Source organism: Staurois parvus, unplaced genomic scaffold (genome assembly GCF_062004578.1).
Source record: "Staurois parvus isolate SC_StPar_1 unplaced genomic scaffold, SC_StPar_1.0 ptg000794l, whole genome shotgun sequence".
NCBI classification, from domain to species: domain Eukaryota; kingdom Metazoa; phylum Chordata; class Amphibia; order Anura; family Ranidae; genus Staurois; species Staurois parvus.
Window position 1 is genome coordinate 722,675 of NW_028318590.1, and position 25,765 is coordinate 748,439.

The window sequence follows — 25,765 nt, forward strand, 5'->3', positions numbered from 1 at the left end:
GCACTATTCCTCCCACTGACACCAATGATGGGGCACTATTCCTCCCACTGACACCAATGATGGGGCGCTATTCCTCCCACTGATACCAATGATGGGGCACTATTCCTCCCACTGATACCAATGATGGGGCACTATTCCTCCCACTGACACCAATGATGGGGCGCTATTCCTCCCACTGACACCAATGATGGGGCACTATTCCTCCCACTGACACCAATGATGGGGCACTATTCCTCCCACTGACACCAATGATGGGGCACTATTCCTGCCACTGACACCAACGATGGGGCACTATTCCTCCCACTGACACCAACGATGGGGCACTATTCCTCCCACTGACACCAACGATGGGGCACTATTCCTCCCACTGACACCAACGATGGGGCACTATTCCTCCCACTGACACCAACGATGGGGCACTATTCCTCCCACTGACACCAATGATGGGGCACTATTCCTCCCACTGACACCAATGATGGGGCATTATTCCTCCCACTGACACCAATGATGAGGCACTATTCCTCCCACTGACACCAATGATGAGGCACGATTCTTCCCACTGGTGTTCCCACCCTCGGCTTATACTCGAGTCAATAGTTTTTCCCAGTTTTTTGTGGTAAAATTAGGTACCTCGGCTTATATTCGGGTCGGCTTATAATCGAGTATATACAGTATATATTACAAAATGTATGACAGGTATTTTTAAAAATAAATTGCAAATATACTGTATATCTTTAAAAATAAAATCTACATTTTTGGAATGCATTTACAATGGCCGTATTCAGTATACTTAAAAAAAAAAAAAAAAAAAAAAAAAAAAAAAAAATATATATATATATATATATATATTTTTTTTTTTTAATTTAACATATAAAAAAGTCACTTTAACATATATTTTTACATATATTTGTAAATTAATTCTAAAAATGTAGATTAATTGTATTTTTAAAGACTTACAGTATATTTGAAAATGTATTTTTAAAAGTATTTTTCATATATTTTGTTATATAAATTAAAAAAAAAAAAAAATAAATATATATATATATATATATATATATATATATATATATATATATATATATATTTTCAAATATGTATATTGCATGTTGAAATGCATTTTTATTACAAAATGTATGAAAGATATTTTTAAAAATAAATTGCAAATATACTGTATGTCTTTAAAAATGCAAATCCACATTTTTGGAATGCATTTACAGATATATGTAAAAAATATATGCTAAAATTACTTTTTTATATGTTAAAAAAAAATCTGAACAATATATTTAAAGGAAATATATTTTTAAAAATATATATTTTTTTAAATATATTCTTCAGAATTTATTTAACATATAAAAAAAAGTCATTTGACATATTTTTTATTTTTTTTATTTTAAATGCATTCCAAAAATGTAGATTTGTATTTTTTAAAGACATACAATATATTTGAAATTTATTTTTAAAAATATTTTTTCATATATTTTGTAATAAAATTTCAACATGCAGTATGTATCCTAGATTGTAAGCTCCCAGGATCAGGGCCCTCCTATCCCTCTTGTATTGAACTGTATTGTTGCTGTATTGTCTCCCGTTATATTGTAAAGTGCTGAGCAAACTGTTGGCGCCATAAATCCTGTATAATAATAATAATAATAATATAAATCCTGTATAATAATAATAATAATAATAATAAATCCTGTATAATCATATTATAAATCCTGTAATAATATAAATCCTGTATAATAATAATAATAATAATAATAATAATATAAATCCTGTATAATAATAATAATAATATAAATCCTGTATAATAATAATAATAATAATAATATAAATCCTGTATAATAATAATAATAATAATAATAATAATAATAAATCCTGTATAATAATATTATAAATCCTGTATAATAATATAAATCCTGTATAATAATACACATATATATATATATATATATATATATATATATTCATTTATTGAAATATATTTTGAAATATATTGAATACGGCCAAAATTGTAGCATTTCAAATATATATCAATATATTTGGGAAGAATATTTTAAAATATATTAGAAATATATATTTCTTCCATATGGGTGGGGTGCCAACGATAAATGATTTTTCTTCTCATATGTTTAAGCTCTATGGATAATAGCTGACCATTCTGAGCACCCCTCTTAGTGTAATATGGTTTGCCCCAACTCCCGTAACTGCCATTTTTTTTTTTTTACAATTTGGACGGTGACAGTAAATGCAAAAAAAATAATGGCAGGATAAAACTACATCACGGAGGGGACTCAAAAAACAAAACTGCGGTGTTATTGTAAATGATAGACTAAATTATACGAGTTGGTATCAAAATGTTTTGAGACCAGCTTTGTAACACGCCAAGAGATGGCAGCACAAGGCTGCACGCACAGTCACAGGGAGCACCGACTGTCATAAGCCAGTGTGCCAAAAGATGTTGTGTATATTGGGAGCTGTGCAACTGGTGCTATTCTGTGTACGTGCGTTGTCACGTTTGTAGGGGCGTGGTTATGTGACATCATTAAGCCGGAGGTACTGGGTCGCCCATTTTACTTGCCCTCTCTCTGCTGCCACCTTTGGCACCTTTTGGGGGGAGCGAGTACCTGGTTTTGACAGGTACCCGCTCCCACTTCCAGCTCAGTTTGCGGCGTACTGAGCCAGAAACTCCCCCCCACCCACATTTCACAGCTCCCTGAGGACTTCAAACCATTCACAAAGCGCAGCCTGCTTTGCGCATACGCAGTAGGAAACCGGTTGTGAAGATGCAAGGCTTCACTTCTGGCTTCCCTTAGTCAAGATGGCGGCGCCATCTCTCTGGCATATATGAGAGTCATCAAAACCGCTGGTAGGAGTGTCTGGATTCACGCCGGAGCGTAGCGTCTTTGAGCAATTTTCACACTTATTTTGCCCAACTTTTGAGCGTTTATGCGTGTTTCCATACAGCGTTTTTCAGGCGTTTTTGAGCTTTGGCATTTTTTATTAGCCAATAGGGAAAAATATCATCTATTGCATTGTTTGTTGATAGGTTTCACAGCTTCTTTAGCTTTTCCATCAGCTTTTCTTTCTTTTTTTTATTATTATTCATTTATTACAACTTTTTTTGTTTGTTAGAGTAGGGTAGAATGGGGTTAATATTTTATGTATTGTTTTCTTCTTATTTATTTATTTATTTTTGGTTAGGGTGATAATAATAATAATACATAAATAAATGTAGAATAAATCTAAATAATCATAAATAAATAGTAAATATATACAATGAATGAACAATTTGTAATAATAGATAAATAATTAACTCCCTAATCCTTAAAAATATTATTATTATTGATGATGATGATAATAATAATAATTAAACAACCTAACCCTAACACAAAATAAATAATAATAATAATAATAATAATAATATAAACAATTATTATTATTAATATTATTATTAATAACAATAAAAAATTAAATTAATTATAATAATAATAATAATTTATTTAATATATATATTATTTTAGGGTTAGGGGGTTACGTTTGGGGGGTTAATTACTATTTATTTATTATTACATATTATTAATGTATTTTAATGTATTTTATTTATTGATTGATGATGATTTTAAATTATTTGTGAATTTATTTTACATTTATATATGCATATGTTATTGCTATTTTTTTTTTAAATAGATAAATAATAACCCCCTAATCCTAATTTATATTATTGATGATGATAATATAATGATAAAACAACCCAACCCTAACACAAAATAAATAATAATAATAACCATTATTATTATTATTATTACTAATAATAATAAATAATTATCATTATTAATAATAATTTATTTAATATATATATTATTTTAGGGTTAGGGGGTTAAGTTTGGGGGGTTAATTACAATTTATGTATTTATTAATTAATTTATTTTGTATTACATATTATTAATGTATTTTATTTATTGATTGATGATGATTTTAAGTTATTTGTGTATTTATTTTACATTTATTTATGCATATGTTATTGCTATTTTTTTTTAAATAATAGATAAATAATACTTAGCCCCCTGATCCTTAAAAAATATTATTATTATTGATGATGATAATAATAATAATAATAACAATAATAAAACAACCCAACCCTAACACAAAATAAATAAAAATAATATTAATAACCATTAATATTATTATTAATAATATAAATTAATTATTATCATTATTAATATTAATAATTTATTAATATATATTTTCTTTTAGGGTAAGGGGGTTAAGTTGGGGGGTTAATTACTATTTATTAATTTATTATTACATATTATTAATGTATTTTATTTATTGATTGATGATGATTTTAAATTATTTGTGTATTTATTTTACATTTATTTATGTATATGTTATTGCTATTTTTTTAAAAAAAATAATAGATAAATAATTATTAACCCCCTAATCTTTAAAAAATATTATTATTATTGATGATAATAATAATAAAAAAACCCAACCCAACCCTAACACAAAATAAATAATAATAATAACCATTATTATTAATAATAATAATAATACATTGTCATTATTAATAATAATAATAATAATAATAATTTATTTAAATAATAGATAAATAATAATTAACCCCCTAATCCTTAAAAAAATTATTATTATTATTGATGATGATAATAATAATAATAATAATAATAATAATAATAATAATAAAACAAACCAACCCTAACACAAAATAAATAATAATAATAAAAATTATTATTATTACTAATAATAATAATAACAATAATAATAAATTATCATTATTAATGATAATAATTTATTTAATATATATATTATTTTAGGGTTAGGGGGTTAAGTTTGTGGGGTTAATTACTATTTATTTATTATTACATATTATTAATATATTTTATTTATTTATTGATTGATTGATGATGATTTTAAATTATTTGTGTATTTATTTTACATTTATTTATGCATATGTTATTGCTATTTTTAAAAAAAATAATAGATAAATAATAATTAACCCCCTAATCCTTAAAAAAAATTATTATTATTGATGATGATAATAATAATAATAATAATAATAATAATAATAAAACAACCCAACTCTAACACAAAATAAATAATTATCATAACTATTATTATTATTATTATTATTATTAATAATAAATTATCATTATTATTAATAATAATTTATTTAATATATATATTATTTTAGGGTTAGGGGGTTAAGTTTGGGGGTTAATTACTGTTTATTATTACATATTATTAATGTATTTTATTGATGATGATTTTAAATTATTTGTGTATTTATTTTACATTTATTTATGCATATGTTATTGCTATTTAAAAAAAAAATAATAGATAAATAATAATTAACCCCCTAATCCTTAAAAAAATATTATTATTATTGATGATGATGATGATGATGATGATGATGATGATGATGATAATAATAAAACAACCCAACCCTAACACAAAATAAATAATAATAATAATAACCATTATTATTAATAAGAATAATAATAAAAAACAACCTAACTCTAACACAAAATAAAAAATAATAATAACCATTATTAGTAATAATAATAATAATAATAATAATAATGTATTTATTATAATATATATTATTTTAGGGTTAGGGGGTTAAGTTTGGGGGGGGGGAATTACTATTTATTTTTTTATTATTCCATATTATTAATTTATTTTATTTATTGATTGATTGATGATTTTAAATTTGTGTATTTATGTTACATTTAATTATGCATACAGTATGATATTGCTATTTTTTGGGGGGTTTTTTTGTTTGAGTGGAAAATTGCACACAAGCGCACACAAAAATGTGCGTTTCCATTACTTTTTATGGAACTAAAAATGCGAAAATCTGCTTGAATTGAGCAACAAAAAAAGCTCCAGAACTTGTTTGAGCTTCAGGTGTTTGGCTTCAGGCGACTTGGAGGGGAGATGTGAACCGTCTCCATTGAGGATAATTGATTTTTTTCTCCTTAAGCATTTTTGATCTTCAAGCTACAAATCGCGTGTGAATCCAGCCCAATAGTCGGTCAATGAGTGGAGGTGGGGGGCAGTATTAACTGGTGGATGTGCACTGAGGTGTAACAGCAAGTAGACACTGGGACCACGTTTGAGTTTGTTGAGTGGATATCCCATTGAGTTGGAGTGCGGGAAGATTTAAATTTATTATTATTATTTTTTGCCTTCCTCTGGATCAGCTGTGGGTGTAGAATTATAACTTTTTTTTTCTATGGTTGAACTGGATGGACTTTTGTCTTTTTTCAGCCAGACTAACTATGTAACTGTGTATTACAGTGGACTTTGAGGATTGTTGTGAATCAAGATTTTTGCACCTTCTGAACTTGTACTCTCTGAATTAGCATAATTCACTGGATTTTTGGATAATATTATCATGAGATATATGTTGGATCACAATTTTAATCTATTCATTATTTATGCATTCATGTTTTTCGGTTGTGCAGCACTTTTTGGGTATTGTAAGATTTTTTTTTATGTGGGAACACGTCAGATGCTTGAAGCAGCATTGTAGTAATTTTTTTAATATATTTGGGTGTTTTTCCATTTTTTTGGTGGTTTATCTGTTTCGAAAAAATGTGGTGAGAGCGGGATTATTTTAGGATTATTTGTCCCTATATTGTACCTCCACTCTTGGACCTGACCTCTGCTATTAGAAACCATGACGGTTCCTCCATAACACCTTCACTCCTAGACCTGGGATCTGCTAAAGAAGCCATGACTGTTCCTACATAGTACCTTCACTCCTAGACCTGACCTCTACTATTAGAAGCCATGACTGTTCCTACATAGTACCTTCACTCCTAGACCTCGGATCTGCTATTAGAAGCCATGACTGTTCCTACATAGTACCTTCACTCCTAGACCTGGGATCTGCTAAAGAAGCCATGACTGTTCCTACATAGTACCTTCACTCCTAGACCTGACCTCTACTATTAGAAGCCATGACTGTTCCTACATAGTACCTTCACTCCTAGACCTGACCTCTGCTGTTAGAAGCCATGACTGTTCCTACATAGTTCCTTCACTCCTAGACCTGACCTCTGCTATTAGAAACCATGACTGTTCCTACATAGTACCTTCACTCCTAGACCTGGGATCTGCTAAAGAAGCCATGCGTGTCTGGACATCATACATCCTACATCATACCTCCACTCCTAGACCTGACCTCTACTGTTAGAATCCATGACTGTTCCTACATAATACCTTCACTCCTAGACCTGACCTCTACTATTAGAAGCCATGATTGTTCCTACATAGTACCGTCACTCCTAGACCTGGGATCTGCTATTAGAAGCCATGACTGTTCCTCCATAGTACCTCCACTCCTAGACCTGACCACTACTATTAGAAGCCATGACTGTTCCTACATAGTACCTTCACTCCTAGACCTGGGATCTGCTATTAGAAGCCATGACTGTTCCTACATCAGACTTCCACTCTTAGACCTGAGATCTGCTATTAGAAGCCATGACTGTTCCTACATAGTACCTTCACTCCTAGACCTGAGATATGCTAAAGAAGCCATGCGTATCTGGACATCATACATCCTACATCAGACCTCCACTCCTAGACCTGACCTCTACTGTTAGAAGCCATGACTGTTCCTACATAATACTTTCACTCCTAGACCTGACCTCTACTATTAGAAGCCATGACTGTTCCTACATAGTACCTTCACTCCTAGACCTGACCTCTACTATTAGAAACCATGACTGTTCCTACATAATACCTTCACTCCTAGACATGACCTCTACTATTAGAAGCCATGACTGTTCCTACATAGTACCTTCACTCCTAGACCTGACCTCTACTATTAGAAACCATGACTGTTCCTACATAGTACCTTCACTCCTAGACCTGACCTCTACTATTAGAAACCATGACTGTTCCTACATAATACCTTCACTCCTAGACCTGACCTCTACTATTAGAAGCCATGACTGTTCCTACATAGTACCTTCACTCCTAGACCTGGGATCTGCTATTAGAAGCCATGACTGTTCCTCCTTAGTACCTCCACTCCTAGACCTGGGATCTGCTATTAGAAGCCATGACTGTTCCTACATCAGACTTCCACTCTTAGACCTGAGATCTGCTATTAGAAGCCATGACTGTTCCTACATAGTACCTTCACTCCTAGACCTGAGATATGCTAAAGAAGCCATGCGTATCTGGACATCATACATCCTACATCATACCTCCACTCCTAGACCTGACCTCTACTGTTAGAAGCCATGACTGTTCCTACATAGTACCTTCACTCCTAGACCTGACCTCTACTATTAGAAGCCATGACTGTTCCTACATAGTACCTTCACTCCTAGACCTGACCTCTACTATTAGAAGCCATGACTGTTCCTACATAGTACCTTCACTCCTAGACCTGACCTCTACTATTAGAAACCATGACTGTTCCTACATAGTACCTTCACTCCTAGACCTGGGATCTGCTATTAGAAGCCATGACTGTTCCTCCATAGTACCTCCACTCCTAGACCTGACCACTACTATTAGAAACCATGACTGTTCCTACATAGTACCTTCACTCCTAGACCTGGGATCTGCTATTAGAAGCCATGACTGTTCCTACATAGTACCTTCACTCCTAGACCTGAGATCTGCTAAAGAAGCCATGAGTGTCTGGACATCATACATCGTACATCAGACCTCCACTCCTAGACTTGACGTCTGCTATTAGAAACCAGGACTGTCCTTAAATTGCTTCTCTGCTCCTAGACCTGAGATCTGCTATTAGAAACCAGGACTGTCCTTGAATTGCTCCTCTGCTCCTAGACTTGACCTCTGCTATTAGAAATGCCTGTCCCCAAACTCTGGTTTTTCGATGTACAATTGGAAGTGTACAGTTTGGAGATTGGTGGTGTACATTCAAGGCTGTGGATAAGGGGGTACCACCTGTCCTCCTGTATGGGGCCCAAGGCCAGCAGGGGGCCCAGGCAGCTGGGAGAATTGGATGTGGGCAGGGAGGGTGATTAGCACAGTGGAGGGGGGCAATTACTGAAACCGATCCCCTGTTTGGCTCTCTCTGCAGCAGCTGAAAGCTGGCTTCTTCTCCTCTCCTTCCTGCTGGCTTTCAGCCGCTGTAGAGAGAGCCATACAAGGGACCGGTTCCAGTAATTGCCCCCCCTGCTGTACCCATGACCATCCCTGTACACCATACATTTCCCCTTGTTTCCCAGGCCCCCCTGTGTACCCCCGCCCCGCAGTGCTGCCCCTCTGCTTCCTACCGGCAGCTGCAAGCACACAATAGGATGCTTTAGGATGAAGAGTGGGAGAAGGGTCCGATAAATATGTCCCATTTACTAGCCCTTCTTTTCCTGAATGAAAGCAATGAGTAATTGGTACCAATCACTCACTGTGTTCATTCATAACTGAAGCATAGTAAACTGGGTTTTTTTTGGGGGGGGGGAGGGGGGGGGCTGTCAGGTTGGCTGTATGGGGCCCTGTGGTTTCTAACAGCAGCCCAGTGTACAGTGTCATTCTTGTGCTACCCTCTTTGAGTCTGAACATGTAACCACAGGAGGGGAAATGATAAACCACAATTAAAGAAACAAAAAACAAAATCAAGGGTGATACATGGTAACATTTTTAACACATATATATTTTACCTGAATTACACAGTCTATGCAAATTGAAAAAAAGTTTTTCTCATTGAGGGGGTGCCTAGGCAGAAAAGCAAACTAACAGGTCTCACTCCTCTAGCTGTAAAAGAAGTGTGATCCGGGCAGCGAGGATGAAAGTGTAAAACAGGAAACTACTGACAATGTGTTTAGTGGGTAGACATTTCAGTACCTTCCCACCAGACATGCTTGTTTGAAAAATCAAAGGAGCCAGGCGGTAAAATCGTCAGCGGAACAGCGTCTGCTTCCAATCAGATGCAGCTGCTGTTTAGGTCATTTGACAGTAGGTCGGCGCCGGCTGTCAGGATACAACAGTCGCAGGAGGAGATTCTCCCATCCATGCTCTTTAGTGTGGATGGGGGAATCTGTTAGATATTTTTTTGGCCAGCTTGCAAGCTGGATGAACATATTTACGTGTGTATGGTCAGCTACAGCCCCTCAACGTGGCCAAATCAAGCATCATGTAACAAAGAGGGTTGTAGAATGGTAGTAGGTTTTTTTTTTTGGGGGGGGGGGGTTATCCAACCTAGGAATGTTTTGTCAGTAATAAAGTAGAACTGTGGGCAAAATGAAAAAAAAATAAATATATATATATATATATAGTTATATATATAGTATCTCCCAGAAGTGAGCCCCCCCCCTCACATTTTTGTAAATATTTGATTCTCTCTTTTCATGTGACAACACTGAAGAAATGACACTTTGCTACAATGTGATGTAGTCAGTGTACAGCTTGTATAACATGGAAATTTGCTGTCCCCTCAAAATCACTCAACACACCGCCATTAATGTCTAATCCGCTGGCAGCAAAAGTGAGTCCACCCCTAAGTGACAAGGTCCAAATTGGGCCCAATGTGCCATTTTCCCTCCCCGGGGTCATGTGACTCGTTAATGTTAAAAGGTCTCAGGTGTGAATGGGGAGCGGGTGGGTTACATTTGGTGTTATCGCTCTCACTCTCTCATACTGGTCACTGGAAGTTCAACATGGCACCTCATGGCACAGAACTCTCTGAGGATCTGAAAAAAAGAATTGTTGCTCTACATAAAGATGGCCGAGGCTATAAGAAGATTGCCAAGACCCTGAAGCTGAGCTGCAGCATGGTGGCCAAGACCATACAGCGGTTTAACAGGACAGGTTCCACTCAGAACAGGCCTCGCCATGGTCATCCAAAGAAGTTGAGTGCACGTGCTCAGAGTCATATCCAGAGGTTGTCTTTGAGAAATAGATATATGAGTGCTGCCAGCATTGCTGCAGAGGGTGAAGGGGTGGGGGGGAGTCAGCCTGTCAGTGCTCAGACCATACGCCGCACACTGCATCAAATTGGTCTGCATGGCTGTCGTCCCAGAAGGAAGCCTCTTCTAAAGATGATGACCAAGAAAGCCGCAAACAGTTTACAAGCAGACTAAGGACATGGATTACTGGAACCGTGTCCTGTGCTCTGATGACACCAAGATTAACTGATTGAGTTCAGATGGTGTCAAGCGTGTGTGGCAGCAACCAGGTGAGGAGGACAAAGACAAGTGTGTCTTGCCTACAGTCAAGCATGGTGGTGGGAGTGTCATGGTCTGGGGCCCCATGGTGGTGGGAGTGTCATGGTCTGGGGCTACGTGAGTGCTGCCGGCACTGGGGAGCTACAGATCATTGAGGGAACCATGAATGCCGACATGTACTGTGACATACTGAAGCAGAGCATGATCCCCTCCCTTCAGAGACTGGGCAGCAGGGCAGTATTCCAACATAACGACCCCAAACACACCTCCAAGACCACCACTGCCTTGCTAAAGAAGTTGAGGGTAAAGGTGATGGACTGGCCAAGCTTGTCTCCAGGCCTAAACCCTATTGAGCACCTGTGGGGCATCCTCAAATGGAAGGTGGAGGAGCACAAGGTCTCTAACATCCACCAGCTCCGTGATGTCGTCATTATGGAGGAGTGGAAGAGGACACCAGTGGCAACCTGTGAAGCTCTGGTGACCTCCATGCCCAAGAGGGTTAAGGCAGTGCTGGAAAATACTGGTGGCCACACAAAATATTGACACTTTGGGCCCAATTTGGACCTTGTCACTTAGGGGTGGACTCACTTTTGTTGCCAGTGGTGTAGACATTAATGGCGGTGTGTTGAGTTATTATCAGGGGACAGCAAATTTACATGTTATACAAGCTGTACACTGTCTGATGACACCAAGATCAACTGATTTGGTTCAGATGGTGTCAAGCGTGTGTGGCGGCAACCAGGTGAGGAGTACAAAGACAAGCTGATTGCAGAAGGAAAAACCTTGTACCCTTACAGCCATTTCAAAGCTTAATTTCACTAAAAAAATCCACTCTTGGCATAAAGTCCTATGGCAAGAGTGAAGTTTTTCATTTTCATGGAGTTCAGGCTCGATCATCTGTGTTAGGTCGTTTGCTGTTTCACGAGCCGGCAGTCTTGAGGCTTGACATGTTTAATATCTATTTACTCAATGCAACCTCATCTTTTGTATTTTACCTCCCCCCCCCAGCCCCTTAATACATACCTGAGCCTGATCTTGATTTCCTGGGTCTCTCCCTCCTCATTGACTCTGACATAGCAGCGGGAGTCAATGGCTCTGACACAGGAGCGGGAGTCATTGGCTCTGGCACAGCAACAGGAGTCATTGGCTCTGACACAGGAGCGGGAGTCATTGGCTCTGGTACAGCAGCGGGAGTCATTGGCTCTGACACAGGAGCGGGAGGCATTGGCTTTGACACAGCAGCGGGAGTCATTGGCTCTGACACAGGAGCGGGAGTCATTGGCTCTGACACAGGAGCAGGAGTCATTGGTTCTGGCACAGCAGCGGGAGTCATTGGCTCTGACACAGGAGCGGGAGTCATTGTCTCTGACACAGAAGCAGGAGTCATTGGTAGAAGTGGGAGTCATTGGCTCTGACACAGAAGCGGGAGTCATTGTCTCTGACACAGAAGCGGGAGTCATTGGTAGAAGTGGGAGTCATTGTCTCTGACACAGAAGCAGGAGTCATTGGCTCTGACACAGCAGTGGGAGTCATTGGTAGAAGTGGGAGTCATTGTCTCTGACACAGAAGCAGGAGTCATTGGCTCTGACACAGCAGTGGGAGTCATTGGCTCTGACACAGCAGCGGGAGTCACTAGCTCTGACACAGAAGCAGGAGCCATTGGCTCTGACACAGCAGCGGGAGCCATTGGCTCTGACACAGAAGCGGGAGCCATTGGCTCTGACACAGAAGCGGGGGTCATTGGCTCTGACACAGAAGCGGGAGTCATTGGCTCTGACACAGAACCGGGAGTCATTGGCTCCCGCTGCTGTCAATCATAGCCAGTGAGGAGGGAGCAGGGGGTGTGTCCTCTGGAAACACAGAGCTGGCTTGGGAGTGAGCACACGTGCGTGCCCCTATAGCAAGGTGACTCTCCCAATGGGGACACCATTTCAGTGTGATAGCTCTCAAAGGTGGGCTTTCCCCTCACTTTGGCAGATTTTTACATTGTGTTGTTCCTCTGGGACAATAAGCAAAGTTTTTACTGCACTTCCTCTTTAATTGCTAAAATGTCCTTCTGCTGATAATGTTGTCTCTCACCTTTACAGATTTGGTGTCATCCATTGTTGTGGGACTTTATGTGGGCAGCACAGAGACCATAAACTGCCTGGAGGGATGTGATACATCAGTGACCAGAGGCAACATAACTCAGATTACCTGGAAAAAGGTCAACAATTCTCACATTCTGCTGTTTGCTAAATCACAAAGACCACCTGAGACATTCTCCAACTTCTCCGAGTCCAGATTCTCCTTCCAGGATCAGCGAACACTCCGGATATCGAACACTCAGCCCAGCGACTCCGGGAATTACACCTGTCATTTAACAACAAACACCGGAATCTGTGAGAAAACGTTCCCAGTCATTGTATCTGGTGAGTGTATACAGAGGCGTAAGTAGAACCTTCAGGGCCCCGGTGCAAGAAATCGTGAAGGGCCCCCATGTTTGGTCGTTTGGTGTGTTTCCTTAACACAATATTTATTCCCTTTTCTATCAATTTTTGTGATTTTTGCATACTGGATATTACAATTAGGAGCTCTTTTTATTTGTACAGGTGGGGAGTTATTCATTCTCCCTTCTTTGTGACTTCTTTGTATCTTTTAATATATGCCTGCTTGATTTGGGGTAGGCTTAACAGTGAGGGGATCTATGCTGCTACATATTCATACTAAGTGGCCTTCTCCCCACACTCAAGAAGCCCATTTTACAGGTATTTTGTACACCTTAACCTGCTTCCCTTCTACATTAGCTCCTTATATTAAATACACCCACCGGCAGGCCCGGGCTGGGACAAAAAATAGGCCCGGGCATTTTGCCTGAGCAGCCCAAGCCCAAGGATCCTTTCCTTGTGGCGGAATACCAGGGCCCGGTCGTAACAACAACCTTTGCAACCCTGGTAGTTTTGCACACTTTTGTCAGTAGGTTTTTATTTCAAAGCTGTATAGGTAAAAGACACACAGTGAGCGCTCTCAAAGAAACAGCAGCTGAACATCCAGGATAAACGCATATAAAAATCCTCAATAAAACATATACATATAAAATGCAGCGCTGTAAAATGATCAAATCATGCAAATCAACACAATAATAGTCCTGAAAAGGTGCTCATTAATTCCCAGTGTCAATAGAAAGAATGCAAACTAACCAGAAGCGCATTTAAAGTACGCATGTGTGTAAGAAATCCTGGAGATTCCCCTCTCTCCCTCTGGTCAGAAAATGGATATGTGCTGAAATGGATGATAACGCCCTCTTGTGGAAAAGCGAAATCCTGCAGGCCAGGAAGCTCCCAGGATAGGATATTCCTCTTCAATGGAACCAGGGCTGGGATTGAAATCACTCTGTGGCCTCTTAAAATTAAAGGTGGCCGCCGGGCCTCCACATGGCACCAGCGGCGTAGTGTCAACGACGTCCACAGGCTCCCTCTGACGCGTTTCGTGCGCACGCACTTCTTCTGAGGTAGAGCAAGGACATTCGTGACTGCGATGAACACCCACCGGCCACTTTATTAGGTCCACCTGCTCAATTACTTGGTAACACAAATTGCTAATCAGCCAATCACATGGCAGCAACTCGGTTAAGGGATCTGGACGTGGTGAAGACGTTCGAACTGAGCATCAGAATAGGGAAGAAAGGGGATTTATTTGACTTTTGAACATAGTATGGTTGTTGGTGCCAGACGGGCTGGTCTGAGAATTTCAAAAACTGCTGATCTCCTGGGATTTTCACACACACCCATCTCTAGGGTTTACAGAGAATGGTCCAAAAAGAGAAAATATCCAGTGAGTGGGAGTTGTGTGGACAAAAATGCCTTGTTGATGTCAGAGGAGAATGGGCAAACTGGTTCCTTATGATAGAAAAGCAACAGTAATTCGATTAACCCCTCATTACAACCAAAGTATGCAGAATACCATCTCTGAATGCACAGTACATCAAATCTTGAAGAAGATGGGCTACAGCAGCAGAAGACCACACCGGGTAGCAAGGTGTACCTAATAAAGTGGCCAGTGAGTGTATGTATCTCAATGTCAGGATGAGGGCTATGATGCCCTAGGTAGACTTTATGCTATCCCATACTTTAATAAAAGATGAATTGCTTGTGTGCGTAACTCGTACCTAGATCGATCATAAATCACTACATCTATGGCCACCACTGGGTTAAGACAACATTTACACATGTGGGAGGTGTAACAATTATGCGCAATAGAGACATGGAAGCTGTACGTGACAGCCATCTTATTAAGGTCTCAGCCATTTTCTTTCTTATGAACAATCACCTTCTCTCCTCCTCCCTCCTCTTGAAATGGAATTTGTGGCTGTAAGTTGTAATAAAACTTCAAAAGAGCTTCTTATCTTAAATAAAAAACACAAATAGATGAGCTCCAGAGCTGTAAACCGCTAATTAGGCTTGGCGGGATGTCTGTTTCCAACCACTTTCCTCTGCCCTATCGTAAAACAATAACTCAGTCATCCATCACACATGACCTGTTAGGCCATTAGGGCTCTAGGAATGCGGAATGCAGAGCGTGCCATAAAACGTCTTTTCCACATGTAACCATTTCACATACAGTTCATAGCATTCAACAGGAACTGGGCACATTAATATTAGGTATATATTTGGAAAGATCATTTCATGCCAAGCCAAACAAGACCTTACATGACTATGTTAGCACCTAGGAGAGAGAAGAAAGCAGTCTCTTCCCTCCTGGGTGACAAGGCTACGCTGTGTTTGGTATCCCTGGGTTTGAAATATAATTCTGAATATTAATCTGCCAGTTGCTAGAATACCACCTGCATGTATTGGAAGTTATTAATATCAGTATGAAATTGTAGTGTGACTTGGTCATAAACTTGGTGACCTCATAGAACCCATCCCCAAACTGGATGATTGGTCAGTTGTTCTCAGATGACACCACTTTAATATCATAGAAAAGGACTGACAGGTCTGGAGAAGGGGAGCACTCGTTTAACATCAAACAGGAAACATCTAACGGACTTGAGAGCCGAGGCAACCTTTTTACTCGGACAGCAGGACACTGTTAAAACCAAGGACATTGCAAGTATTCTGCCTTCTGAATGCCTTTCTTTTATTTCTCTGTTGCTTTATTGTTCTCTTTATGTCTTTGTAATAACTTTTTCTGTAAATATTTTTATTGCACCATTTTGACATTTTCAGTAATAAACCCTATTTTGAAAAGTGTTGAAACTGTCTCTAAAGCTTGTAATGCAAACTAAAGAATCCCTGTCTCATGAAGAGTGCTACTGTATGTAATAATCCTCTGATATCCCTGTCTGTGGTGACAGTGTGTAATAATCCTCTGAATATCCCTGTCTGTGGTGACCATGTGTAATAATCCTCTGAATATCCCTGTCTGTGGTGACAGTGCATAATAATCCCCTCTGAATATCCCTGTCTGTGGTGACGGTGCGTAATAATCCTCTGAATATCCCTGTCTGTGGTGACGGTGCGTAATAACCCTCTGAATATCCCTGTCTGTGGTGACGGTGCGTAATAACCCTCTGAATATCCCTGTCTGTGGTGACGGTGCGTAATAACCCTCTGAATATCCCTGTCTGTGGTGACGGTGCGTAATAACCCTCTGAATATCCCTGTCTTTGGTGACGGTGCGTAATAATCCTCTGAATATCCCTGTCTGTGTTAACGGTGCGTAATAACCCTCTGAATATCCCTGTCTGTGGTGACGGTGCGTAATAATCCTCTGAATATCCCTGTCTGTGGTGACGGTGCGTAATAATCCTCTAAATATCCCTGTCTGCGGTGACGGTGCGTAATAATCCTCTGAATATCCCTGTCTGCGGTGACGGTGCGTAATAATCCTCTGAATATCCCTGTCTGCGGTGACGGTGCGTAATAATCCTCTGAATATCCCTGTCTGTGGTGACGGTGCGTAATAATCCTCTGAATATCCCTGTCTGTGGTGACGGTGCGTAATAATCCTCTGAATATCCCTGTCTGTGGTGACGGTGCGTAATAATCCTCTGAATATCCCTGTCTGTGGTGACTGTGCGTAATAACCCTCTGAATATCCCTGTCTGTGGTGACGGTGCGTAATAATCCTCTAAATATCCCTGTCTGTGGTGACGGTGCGTAATAATCCTCTGAATATCCCTGTCTGTGGTGACGGTGCGTAATAATCCTCTGAATATCCCTGTCTGTGGTGACGGTGCGTAATAATCCTCTGAATATCCCTGTCTGCGGTGACGGTGCGTAATAATCCTCTGAATATCCCTGTCTGCGGTGACGGTGCGTAATAATCCTCTGAATATCCCTGTCTGTGGTGACGGTGCGTAATAATCCTCTGAATATCCCTGTCTGTGGTGACGGTGCGTAATAATCCTCTGAATATCCCTGTCTGTGGTGACGGTGCGTAATAATCCTCTGAATATCCCTGTCTGTGGTGACGGTGCGTAATAACCCTCTGAATATCCCTGTCTGTGGTGACGGTGCGTAATAATCCTCTGAATATCCCTGTCTGTGGTGACGGTGCGTAATAATCCTCTGAATATCCCTGTCTGTGGTGACGGTGCGTAATAATCCTCTGAATATCCCTGTCTGTGGTGACGGTGCGTAATAATCCTCTGAATATCCCTGTCTGTGGTGACGGTGCGTAATAATCCTCTGAATATCCCTGTCTGTGGTGACGGTGCGTAATAATCCTCTGAATATCCCTGTCTGTGGTGACCATGTGTAACAATCCTCTGAATATCCCTGTCTGTGGTGACAGTGCTCAATAATCCCCTCTGAATATCCCTGTCTGTGGTGACGGTGCGTAATAATCCTCTGAATATCCCTGTCTGTGGTGACGGTGTGTAATAATCCTCTGAATATCCCTGTCTGTGGTTACAGTGTGTAATAATCCTCTGAATATTCCTGTCTGTGGTTACAGTGTGTAATAATCCTCTGAATATCCCTGTCTGTGGTCACGGTGCGTAATAATCCTCTGAATATCCCTGTCTGTGGTGACGGTGCGTAATAATCCTCTGAATATCCCTGTCTGTGGTGACGGTGTGTAATAATCCTCTGAATATTCCTGTCTGTGGTTACAGTGTGTAATAATCCTCTGAATATTCCTGTCTGTGGTGACAGTTTGTGTTGCAGACGCTTATGCTAATAGCATAGTGTTATTTCTTGGATTTGTGAGTTTCCTCCTTCTCTGTAAAAAGGAGGTGGTGGCAGTGTGAAGGGTTAATTGCGTAATTAACCTGACTCAGTAACAATCGCTCTCAGGCTGCTGGCACATAGATTGTGGTCCTGTGAGCTGGAAAATCTTTGTGCAGGGTGCAGCTGAGAGTGACATTGTTATGCCAGCTCGGTGTGAGTTCAGCTGGTCCTTTGTCACGAGTTGGTGAGAAGGGCAGGGGTCGGGCGCCGCGGGAGGGACTTCCCTATAACAGGAGGAGCCATGTTCAATGATGTCATATGGCAGGCAACGGGGTGGTGGTTATTTTGGGCAATCCAACCCGATGGGCAGTCACATGACTCCTCAGACAACAGTAATATGCAGCTGCCTTTAGTACTATCTGTATAGAAATAAATCTTCTCATTTTAATATTTTCTTTTAGAAAAAAATTTGACTGCGGAGAGTCTCATCAAGGTTTATGCATCAAGCGCAGCGGCCGGAGCTGTCATTATAATAAGTATCATCATTGGGGTCGTATATTGGAGGACACGTCTGAAGACTGAGTAAGTGGACATCTGCAGACAACATACTTCGTTTTTGTGTCATTCAGGGTCTTCTTTAGATATCTTGCTGTCATAGGTGCCCTTGAATGATGGCGTCCTCTTGTACAATCCCCACCCCACTGTATCTTGTGTTCGTTTTAGTAGCACAGACCCCCCAATTGGGCCTTGTCCCAGGTTTTGTTGCCAATTGGGTGCAAGGCTGGTTAAACTTGCTTGGGGAGTAGGGTGAGCCTTGGGATTCTCCAATTTTAGTGCAAAGAGTAGCAGAGGACACGCTCTGGTAATAAGTAGACTCTTCGGGGGTGGGCCCCTTTAGGACTAGCAATAAATGCCCACACGGCCCATGGGGACTCCAAGAAGAGGAGCAGTCCTAAGCCAGAAACTCTGGAACAGTCACTCAAAGGGTTAACAGCAACAGTCACTAGGATCTCTCTCTCTCTCAGGCCTTTACTTTCTGTGTCCCTGTGTACTTGGATGCCTCCTTTCCATACCAGCCAGATCCAGTACCGTGAGCCTCCAGACCAGTGGTATATTTACAGTGAAGGAAATGCGTATTTCCTCCCCGGCTGATTTTGAATGTTCGCCCCTCACAAAGAAATGATCGGTCTAAACATTGAATGTTCGGTGTAACACTGAGAGACAGAATACAACAACAAATTCAGCAGAAATGCGTCTAACAAATGATGACTGATCTGCATGTTCATGAGGGAAAGAAGGATTTGATCCCCTATCATTCAGCAGGATTTCTGGCTCCCAGGTGTCTTTCATACAGGTAACAAGCTGAGATTAGAAGCAGTCTCTTAAAGGGAGTGCTGCTAATCTCATTGTGTTACCTGTATAAAAGACACCTGTCCACAGGAGCCATCAAACCATCAGATTCCAAACTCTCCACCATGGCAAAGACCAAAGAGCTGTCCAAGGATGTCAGGGACAAGATGGTAGACCTACACAAGGCTGGACTGGGCTACCAAACTATGGCCAAGCAGCTTGGTGAGAAGGTGACAACAGTTGGTGCAATCATTCACAAATGGAAGAAACAGAAAACAAGTGTCAGTCTCCCTAGGTCTGATGCACCATGCAAGATCTCACCTCGTGGAGTGTCAATGATCATGAGAACAGTGAGGAATCATCCCAGAACTACACGTGAGGATCTTGTCAATGATCTACAGGCAGCTGGGACCACAGTCACCAAGAAAACAATTGGTAACACACTACGTCGACAAGGACTGAAATCCTGCAGTGCCCGCACGGTCCCTCTGCTCAAGAAAGCACATGTCCAGGCCCGTCTGAAGTCTGCCACTGAACATCTGAATGATGCAGAGGAGGACTGGTGGGAAGTGTTGTGGTCAGATGAGACCAAAATCCAGCTCTTTGGCATCAACTCAACTCGCCGTGTTTGGAGGAGGAGGAATGCTACCCATGACCCCAAGAATACCAACCCAACTGTGAAACATGGTGGTGGAAACATTCTGCTAACGGGACAGGACAACTGCACCGCATCAAAGGGATGATGGACGGGGCAAATCTTGGGTAAGAACCTTCTTCCCTCAGCCAGGGCATTGAAAATGGGTCATGGATGGGTGTTCCAGCATGACAATGACCCAAAACACACGGCCAAGGCAACAAAGGAGTGCCAAGAGGAGTGGGCCAAGAGATATGTGCAAACCTGGTGGCTGACGACAGGAAACATCTGACCTTTGCCAACAAGGGATTTGTCATGTTTTGTGAAGGGGATCAAATCCTTCTTTCCCTCATGAACATGCAGATCAGTCATCATTTGTTAGACGCATTTCTGCTGAATTTGTTGTTGCTATTCTGTCTCTCAGTGTTACACCGAACATTCCATTGTTAGACCGATCATTTCTTTGTGAGGGGCGAACCTTCAACATCAGCCGGGGAGCAAATACGCATTTCCTTCACTGTAGGTTTTGTGCTGCCCTAGGCAACACAAAAATCGTCTGCCCCCACAGACACCGACCAACACAAACCCCCCTTCCCCCTCCTGCAGAGAGAGCCTGACATTGACCAACAGAACCCCTGTCCCCCACCCAATAGAGCCTTCCACTTCCCCCCCCCCACCAGCGATAGACAGACACTCATCTTCACAGCTCCGGACATCTCAGCGAGAACTAGACTCTACATAACTCATTATGCCATCAAGCAGCCGCAGTCTCTCTCGGATCCCATCTGGTTCCCATGGTGTGAGTGTCTGTTCTTTCATCCCTTCTTCTGGGGTGAGTTCTGCCCCCCTGAAAAATGCCACCCTAGGCAAGTGCCTTGTTTGCCTTGTGGTAAATACACCCCTGATCCAGACCAGATCCTCCATGGACACCCTCCAAACTGATTTCAGCAACTTTAGGGATAGGCCCCCCCCAGCTTTCCCTGAGCTGAGACCTCGATGATCTCCTTTGAGAAAAACAGGTCCCCCAGCTATCCCAGAGCTTGGACTTTGGTGAAACACCTGCAAGCTTCAGCTAATCTGCCCAGAAGGGCAGGAGCCCCTCAGGCTGGGCCTTCTCCGACAGGACAAGAACCCTGCTGTTTCTGGCACCAGACTATTTTTACTTCCCCTCAGCTCCCTACTGGTCATTCTCTTCCCTAGGAATTGGCTGAGGCTGTATAAATATTCAGGCCCAGGGTCTTCCAGCCCTTCACATTCTAGAAGTCAGTAGGAGGTAGGGGGAAGTATATGAGCCTGGAATCAGCAGGGCCAGAACAGCCAAAAGTAATCAAACTCTGCTCTTCAGACTAAAGAGTCCAAAACTAAATGCTCCTGTATGCTCCCCCTGCTCCTACTCCTGCCCCCTCTCCCTTCTTCTGTCTATGCTCCTGCAACCTCCCCCTACTCCTGCTCATACTCCTGCCCCCTCTCCCTACTCCTGCTCATACTCCTGCCCCCTCTCCCTACTTCTGCTTATGATCCTGCATCCTCCCCCTGCTCCTACTCCTGCCCCCTCTCCCTTCTTCTGTCTATGCTCCTGCAACCTCCCCCTACTCCTGCCCCTTCTCCCTATGTCTGTCTATGCTCCTGCATCCTCCGCCTACTCCTGCTCCTACTCCTGCCCCATCTCCCTACTTTTGTCTATGCTCCTGCAACCTCCCCATACTCCTGCTCGTACTCCTGCCCCCTCCCCATATTCCTGTCTATGTTCCTGCATCCTCCAACTACTCCTGCTCATACTCCTGCCTCATCTCCTTACTTCTGCTTATGCTCCTAGATCCTCCCCCTGCTCCTGCTCATACTGCTGCCTCTTCTCCATGCTTCTGTCTATGCTCCTGCAGCCTCCCCCTACTCCTGCTCATACTCCTGCCCCCTCTCCCTACTCCTGCTCATACTCCTGCCCCCTCTCCCTACTTCTGCTTATGATCCTGCATCCTCCCCCTGCTCCTACTCCTGCCCCCTCTCCCTTCTTCTGTCTATGCTCCTGCAACCTCCCCCTACTCCCGCTCATACTCCTGCCCCCTCTCCCTACTCCTGCTCATACTCCTGCCCCCTCTCCCTACTTCTGCTTATGCTCCTGCATCCTCCCCCTGCTCCTACTCTTGTCCCCTCTCCTTACTTCTGTCTATGCTCCTGCAACCTCCCCCTACTCCTGCCCCTTCTCCCTATGTCTGTCTATGCTCCTGCATCCTCCGCCTACTCCTGCTCCTACTCCTGCCCCATCTCCCTACTTTTGTCTATGCTCCTGCAACCTCCCCATACTCCTGCTCGTACTCCTGCCCCCTCCCCATATTCCTGTCTATGTTCCTGCATCCTCCAACTACTCCTGCTCATACTCCTGCCTCATCTCCTTACTTCTGCTTATGCTCCTAGATCCTCCCCCTGCTCCTGCTCATACTGCTGCCTCTTCTCCATGCTTCTGTCTATGCTCCTGCAGCCTCCTCCTACTCCTGCTCATACTCCTCCCCCCTCTCCCTACTTCTGCTTATGCTCCTGCATCCTCCCCCTGCTCCTGCTCATACTCCTGCCCCCTCTCCCTACTTCTGCTTATGCTCCTGCATCCTCCCCCTGCTCCTGCTCATACTCCTGCCTCCTTGTGCCCTACTTCTGCTTATGCTCCTGTATCCTCCCCCTGCTCCTGCTCATACTCCTGCCCCCTCTACCTTCTTCTGCTTATGCTCCTGCATCCTCTCCCTACTCATACTCCTGCCCCCTCTCCCTTCTGCTTATGCTCCTGCATCCTCCCCCTACTCCTGCTCATACTCCTGCCCCCTCTACCTTCTTCTGCTTATGCTCCTGCATCCTCCCCCTGCTCATACTCCCGCCCCCTCTCCCGCTGCTTATGCTCCTGCATCCTCCCCCTACTCCTGCTCATACTCCTTCCCCCCCTACCTTCTTCTGCTTATCCTCCTGTATCCTCCCCCTGCTCCTGCTCATACTCCTGCTCCCTTCACCTGTTGCTATGTAGGAAAGCAGCAGGAACTTGCACAGCTGATTAATAGCAAATGTTAGAATTTCAGGCAAGATCAGTGATTTATTATCTTTGCACCTATAAAGTAATACAACAGATGTACCAACAGGAGCAAAGTAATTAGTTCACAAAACAAAATATACCTAAAGGCGGAGCTGAATATAGTGTGCAGAGTAGAGCAGATGTGACTGCTGGCATTATCCAGTGACGTCTTCTGTCACCCGTACATATATTATTGCAAACTGTCAATTTGCTGGTTGTACAAAAGCACAAAAAAATACGAATTTTAGATATTTTTTGGCAAAGTATTGTTTATACAAGAGACAGGATATGTGTATATGAACGGAAGCTGACCTTTCTCACATCTCTTATTATAACTTTAGAAAACCACCAGATAAAATCCACCAAACCAGCACAGAGACCCAGCAGAGAGAAGAGGTGAGACTTCATCACTTTATAAGATGGTTCAGATTACTGAGCTCTATGTCGGTACCCGTCAGTGGTTGGGGTTGAGGTTGAGGTTGTTCCTTCCATGCTGTCGGCTGACCACAGCCTCAGGACTTCAGTTAAAGCGTATTTAAACCATAAAACAAAAATATAATACACTCACCAGCCACTTGATTAGGTCCACCTTGGTTGGACCCCTTCTGCCCTCAGAACTGCCTTCATTCCTCAGAGATTTTGGTCCATATTGACATGATGGCATCACGCAGTTGCTGCAGATTTATTGGCTGCACATCCATGATGAGAATCTCCTGTTCCACCACATCCCAAAGGTGCTCTATTGGATGGAGATCTGGTGACTGTGGAGGCCATTGGAGTACAGTGACCTCATTGTCATGTTCAAGAAACCAGTTGGGGATGATTGAGCTTTGTGACATGGTGCATTATCCTGCTGGAAGGAGCCATCAGAAGATGGGGACACTGGAGTCATAAAGGGATGGACATGGTACTCAGGTAGGCCATGGCATTTAAACATTGGTCAACTGGTACTAAGGGGCCTAATGTGTGCCAAGAAAATATCCCCCACACCATGGCACCACCACCACCAGTCCGAACTGTTGATACAAGTCAGGGTGGATCCACTACACCATGACACCAGCACCACCAGCCTGAACTGTTGATACAAGGCAAGATGGATCCACCACACCATGACACCACCAGTCTGAACTGTTGATACAAGGCAGGATGGATCCACCACACCATGACACCACCACCACCAGCCTGAACTGTTGATACAAGGCAAGATGGATCCACCACACCATGACACCACCACCACCAGTCTGAACTGTTGATACAAGGCAGGATGGATCCACCACACCATGACACCACCACCACTAGCCATAACTGTTGATAGAAGGCAGGATGGATCCACCACACCATGACACCACCACCACTAGCCATAACTGTTGATACAAGGCAGAATGGATCCACCACACCATGACGCCACCACCACCAGTCTGAACTGTTGATACAAGGCAGGATGGATCCACCACACCATGACACCACCGCCACCATCCTGAACTGTTGATACAAAGCAGGATGGATCCATGCATTCATGTAATTTACGTCAGCTCTGACCCTACCATCTGAATGTTGCAGCTGAAATGGAGACTCATCAGACCGGGCAACATTTTTCCAACCTTCTTTTGTCCAATTTTGGTGAGCCTGTACGAATTGTAGCCTTTGTTCTCTGGCCTTAGCTGACAGGAGTGGCACCCGGTGTGGTCTTCTGCTGCTGTAGCTCATCTGCTTCAAGGTTGGACGTGTGGTGCATTCAGAGATGGTATTCTGCATACCTTGGTTGTAACGAGTGGTTATTGGAGTTACTGTTGCCTTTCTATCATCTCCAACCAGTCTGCCCATTCTCCTCTGACCTCTGACCTCAACAAAGCATTTTTGTCCACACAACTGAGGATCACTAGATATTTTCTCTTTTTCAGACCATTCTCTGTACATCCTAGTAGATCGGCAGGTTTTGAAATACTGATTAGCAATTTGTGTTACCAGGCAATTAAACAGGTGTACCTAATAAAGTGGCCGGTGAGTGTATATTGCAACTTGACAGTCCTTTTGATGTGGTATAATACATTTTGGGTTTAGATATGCTTTAATTTCCACTAATTTATTAACTGATCCTAATTGTGTACGGGGTGGGGGGGGGGGGAAGTTACCAAGTTGGTGCAACATGTTTGTCCTCATCTTTGTTTAGCACCCGGATCAGTGTGTTTTTAATGGTTAATTTTCCATTTTTTAAGGAAACGCTGCTGCCTGTGTTCACTGGATCAAACAGAGAAGCTTTTCTTGGTGCTGTATATTTTAACAATTTCACTTTGCAGGCAGGTGCAGTCTGTACTTTCTACTGCAGGTGGCGCTCAACCAAAGCAGAAATACAGAAAAGGAAAGAAGTTGTGAGGAACTTAGTTTCTCTATGACTTCCTATGGT

General features: G+C 41.9%; 1 protein-coding gene across 2 annotated transcripts in view; it reads left to right on the forward strand.

Annotated features, from left to right (window-relative positions):
- Window positions 1-25,765, forward strand: part of LOC149444270 (uncharacterized) — a 58,822-nt gene that overhangs the window by 20,450 nt on the left and 12,607 nt on the right. The window contains exons 2-4 of one of the 2 annotated variants that reach the window (XM_089654720.1): window positions 13,259-13,582; window positions 18,787-18,907; window positions 23,703-23,757. In XM_089654720.1, coding sequence (XP_089510846.1) covers window positions 13,259-13,582; window positions 18,787-18,907; window positions 23,703-23,757 — 500 coding nt within the window. The remainder of the gene's footprint in view (window positions 1-13,258; window positions 13,583-18,786; window positions 18,908-23,702; window positions 23,758-25,765) is intronic. The other variant, XM_089654719.1, reaches the window with a different exon arrangement.